Source organism: Gallinula chloropus (assembly GCF_964237585.1).
Source record: "Gallinula chloropus genome assembly, chromosome: 35".
Taxonomy (NCBI): Eukaryota; Metazoa; Chordata; class Aves; order Gruiformes; family Rallidae; genus Gallinula; species Gallinula chloropus.
The window spans coordinates 179,399-184,644 of NC_140120.1; the positions used below are offsets into that span (position 1 = coordinate 179,399).

The 5,246-nt window shown below is 50.8% G+C and overlaps 1 protein-coding gene across 1 annotated transcript; it reads left to right on the forward strand.

Moving 5' to 3' along the window:
• Positions 1-914: 914 nt before the first annotated feature.
• LOC311203070 (olfactory receptor 14A16-like) lies at positions 915-1,838 on the forward strand (the record flags this gene model as incomplete). The annotated part of the gene is made up of 1 exon (XM_084277705.1): positions 915-1,838. One exon carries the CDS (start codon positions 915-917, stop codon positions 1,836-1,838), a length of 924 nt encoding a protein of 307 aa, XP_084133831.1.
• Between the last annotated feature and the right edge of the window lie 3,408 nt (positions 1,839-5,246).

Sequence of the window (5,246 nt, forward strand, 5' to 3'; positions counted from 1 at the left end):
GCTTTTCCTCTCCTGTGGGCTGTGCTGACTGTTGTAGATGAGAACTTACTTCTCACCTCAGTCATAGCCAATGAAATCTCGATTCTCATTAAGTCTTGAGAGAACTTATTTCTCCCCAAAGAATATGCAATGAAAACTCAATTCTTATTAAGACTTTGGAGCTTCTCCTGAGCCCTGCACACACAGAGGTTCCCAGGGCAGAGCCCTGATGCCAGGAGGGGTCTGCAGAGCAGAGCTGAGCACAGGGCAGGTTGGATGAGGTCTGTGAGCACAGAGCAGGAGGTGACTTGGGCAAAGAAAAGCAGCTGCAGGGACAGATCCAGGCAGCAGAGACATTATCAGGGATGGGGATGGAGCTGCTCACAGAAATGTCCTGGCAGTGCGGATGTGGGACCTCCCTGACATCCCCTACATTGCTGACACTTTCCTACAGCAACCCCTTTGTTTCTACCACCCAGCACAGACTCTACACCCAGAGTTCCAGAGTTTCAGAGTCTTCTTCTTGGCAGCCCAAACCCAGTGAGGAGCAACCCCTGAGTGCCTGTCAGTCTGTCCCTGTCCTTATAGCCTTGGCTGCAGCATTTCTTGCTGTTTCCTCTCCTGTCCTTGCTGCCTTTGTCCCATCGTTACTTGGGGCACTGGGCACGTCCATAGGTGGGGCTGGCACTGAGCTGACCCTCATCTCAGGACCCCCAGTTCCTAACCCAGATGACCCTCCTCCCATCAGTGGCACACTCAAGCCAGCAAAAGACAGCACATCTCCCAAAAGCGACCTGACAAAAGTCTTCCTGAATCCAGAGAGTCAATTTGAGGGCATTCCATAGTAGTGAAAGGGATTTTCCTCAAAAAAGATTCCCTAATTTCTCACTGTGCCTTTTTCTCCTTGGACAGGTCTCCACACTTGACAGCAGCAAATGACCAACAGCAGCTCCATCAGCCAGTTCCTCCTCCTGCCCTTTGCACACACACGGGAGCTGCAGATCCTGCACTTCTGGCTCTTCCTGGGCATCTACCTGGCTGCTCTCCTGGGCAATGGCCTCATCATCATCACCATAGCCTGTGACCACCACCTCCACACCCCCATGTACTTCTTCCTCCTCAACCTCTCTCTTACTGACCTTGGCTGCATCTCCACCACTGTTCCCAAATCCATGGCCAATTCCTTGTGGGACACCAGGGCCATTTCCTACACAGGATGTGTGGCTCAACTCTTTTTCTTTGTATTTTTGCTCTCAACAGAGTTCTGTCTCCTCACTGTCATGGCCTATGACCGCTACGTTGCCATCTGCCACCCCCTGCACTACGGGACCCTCCTGGGCAGCAGAGCTTGTGTCCACATGGCAGCAGCTGCCTGGGCCAGTGGGTTTCTCTATTCTGTGCTGCACACAGCCAATACATTTTCCCTCCCCCTGTGCAAGGGCAATGCTGTTGACCAGTTCTTCTGTGAAATCCCCCAGATCCTCAAGCTCTCCTGCTCAGATGCCTACCTCAGGGAAACTGGAGTCCTTGCATTCAGTCTCTGTTTATCATTTGGTTGTTTTGTGTTCATTGTGGTGTCCTATGTGCAGATCTTCAGGGCTGTGCTGAGGATCCCCTCACAGCAGGGACGGCACAAAGCCTTTTCCACCTGCCTCCCTCACCTGGCTGTTGTCTCCTTGTTTATCAGCACTGGCATTTTTGCCTACCTGAAACCCCCCTCCATCTCCTCCCTATTTCTGGACCTGTTATTGGCGTTTCTTTACTCAGTGGTTCCACCAGCAGTGAACCCCCTCATCTACAGCATGAGGAACCAGGAGCTCAAGGATGCTGTGTGGAAACTCATGACTCTATGTTTCTAAGCAGCAAAAGTCATCTCATCTTCTTCTGCTTATCACTGCCCATTTAACTCACATTAGGACTAGTCTTGTAGCTATTTTAGTTGTTTAATTTTTTCTTCTAGTATGTCTGAGCTATAATATCATGGTGCATGTTCATCCCATTCCTGCTGTATTTCCTGCTCTTGTGGTTCTCAGACAGGCTGTAATGACGAGCTGTGCTCTCTTTGCATCATGTCTGCCTGGACAACGCCACTTTCTTTCCTTTTTTCTTTTTTTTTTTTTTCTATTACATTTATAAAAAATTACAAGCACATATTCCTCAGCTGAATCACTTGACTACTTGAATGAAATGGCAGTTCTTTCCCACCATGACGGAGCAGGAATTTCCAGGATTGGTGCCCATAGCAGCAGAAGAAACACTCACCTTCTCCTGTACCTGCATTACTACTCATCTCTCTGTTTCATCTCCCTCATCATTCAGGTGTTTCCACCTCTCCTGATGATGTGGCCATGCCTAAGGACATCCTTTTCTACAGACTGACTGGATGTATGCTTACAGATTTCCACCTCAGCTTTCTCTTTAGTCATTCTGATGCTGCTCTGCTACCTGGTTTCTGCTTTGATATTCAGAGAGTTAGAAAACGTTCCATCTTTCAGAAGTCTAGTGAACTGTTCTGTCACAAGTTCAATGTGTTGATCAGTGACCATCCTATGTATCTGATTCAAACTGTTCTGGGAGAGAATCTCCTCTGAAAGCTGACCCCCTGCACACGCTGCTTGGCCGTAGCAGCAGCTGAGGAGAGAGATTTCATGGGTATTAAACTGTGTCATGTGTAACTGCTGTTTGTTGTCAGAGAAATCTGTCTGTGCCTGTGAGCACAGATGATGTGAGGAAAAGTGTTGGGAGTCCCAGGAGGCCAGTGAGGGAACTGCTGGGCTTGGGGAAGAGCAAGGGTCTCCATGCAGTGTTGGATCTCCAGAGACTGCTTTTCCTGCCTGTCCAGATCTCCTCAGGAGAACTCTGCCCCAGCCCCCATTGCAGCATGCTGCTGAACTGTCTTCCATGATCTGAGATATGACAGAAACTTTTTTTCCTATGAAAAAACCCTCCATTGTGAAACTCCTTTGAAATTTTCATCACTCAAATAAAACCTCTCCAATTAGTCATACAAGTCTTAATGTTTTTAATTAAAATGTGTTGAAGAGCCATGGTTGTAAGGGATTTCTGGATGTTAATGAGCCCCATGGTGTCTTTTCTTCAGAGTCCACAGACCTCAAGATACCAAAGGAGACTCAAGAAACCTCCCAAGAAGTTCAAGTCAGGAGTAATGCCCAAAGTACCTTGAAGCACTAACAGGCCCCACTGGGAGCCATTCCTGACAAAGCCTCCCCAGGGGCTCGTTAGAGCAGACAACTGGAGGCCATGAGGACAAACCAAGGCAAAGCACAGGCAGCTCTGATGCTGAGGACACCCTGGCTTGGTCTGATGAAGCAGAAATGCCAAGTGCTGATCCCAGCCCCTTGGCAGGGAGATCCTGACCCCCACCTGTGTCTCAGGACTCTTCCTTGGGATGTGGGCATTGTGACCCCATGGAAAGACAGGGGCATAATACATGGTGTCCTCCCCTGGCGTGGGTGCAAGGAGGCAATGATGCTCCATGGCCACGAGGACAATGTGTCTCCTCTGAGGCCTCTGTGGCAGGGAAATCAGCCACAGCGAAAGGGACAAAGACCTCATTTCTATCAGGCCCTTTCAGCCTGTTCAGCTCCCTCGGCCATCTGTACCACAGTCCATCCTACAGTTCCCCACACCTGTGCCTGTTTCCCTGCAGGCACCTTATCCCCTTTCCCAACCATGTTCTCACCCCACGATGTCCCTGCCTGTACTGCTGTGTCTCCATACTAGCCAGCTGTTCCCACAAGCACAAAGCCACCAGCTCACCCACTCTTCCTCAAAGTGACATTTTGCACCACAGCACTGCCCTCAGAATGACATTTCTTTATCCTCACGTCCACTCTGACCTTCAAAGCTGCAGTTTCACGTTGACTTCCTTTCTTACATTCTTTCCCTGTAGCACAAAGAGGGCTGCCCTCAGGCTGCACTTCCCCAGGCTAAAGAAGCCCGGGTCTCTCAGCCTCTCCACACAAGACCCCTCACTGTATCTTGTCAGACTTTCTGTGACCACACAAGGGTTTCTCCACATTCCACAACTGGGCAGCCCCACACCGGGACTGGCTGCTCCAGAGGTGTCTTCACCGGTGCTGAGTCCACATGGACAAGAACAGCTCTTGTCTGTGCAGCCACCCTCCTCCCAGTGCAGCCCAATGTGCTCATGGCCAGATTCCAGTTCAGCACCTCTCACTGCTATGGCTTCCCCTGGAATGACCAAATTCTTCTCCCCGCAGCCTGTTCTCCACCCGTCATGTCTGAGCTGCCTTGATGTGTGGGTGTTGTGCTGGAACCTTTGGTCATGGTTTTGTTCCAGCCAAGAGCTGGACATCAAGAGGCCACGTTCTCTCTGGGAAGAGGATGTGGGGTGGGAGGGATTGGAGACAGGGGGAGGGGAGGAAAACGAAAACAAAAAAAATAGTAAAACATACAACTGTGGTGATGCCCAGTGCAGTTTCTCACCAAACCACACATCTCAGGCCCTACAGCTCAGAGCCCTGTACTCCTCCCCCCCACCAGCCCCCTTTATGCTGAGCTTGATGGAATTGGCATGGAACACCCTCCTTGGCCAATTTTTGGTCACCTGGGCAAGTTTGTCGAGGTCTGTTTGAAGTCAAGCCCTGTCTTGTTAACAGATCCTGTGTGCTTGAAAGTGTCTCTCCAACTTGTGGTGCCTCCAATGAAATGGCAGCAATAGGTGTTAGAGACCCTGGGACTCCACTGCTGGACGTTCAGCATGTTCGATGTTGGACTATGGAAGAGCCTGATAATGACCACTGGCACTGTTAGGACTGTTCCCTTGGCTGGGAATTCATTAGCCCCAAGGTTTATGGGGCTGCTTGTGTACTCCTGGGGAGGTTTCAGGCCAGGAACATCTGCCATCCCTCACACCTTTTGATTGGGATGTACTGCTGGACGTTTAACAGGTTGGAAGTTGGGTGCTGGTATAGCTGGAACGTATAGCACCATATTACTGACCTAAACCTGCCCATTTACCCGCCCAACTTATCTTATATCCACCCCCAGAACCTTTGTACAACATCCCCACACCCCTCCCATCACCCATGGGTGCCCTCACAACTAACCCTCCCAGCACCCCTGGTGGCCCCGTCGTGGTTTTACCCCAGCTGAGAGCCAAGATCCATGCAGCTGCCTGCTCCCTAAAGGAAAAGAGCTGGGGAAGAGGGAAGGCGGGAGGGGGGGAGGGGAGGGGGGGGGGGGGGGGGGCGGGTGAGAGGCAAGGGAAGGGAAAAGGAAGG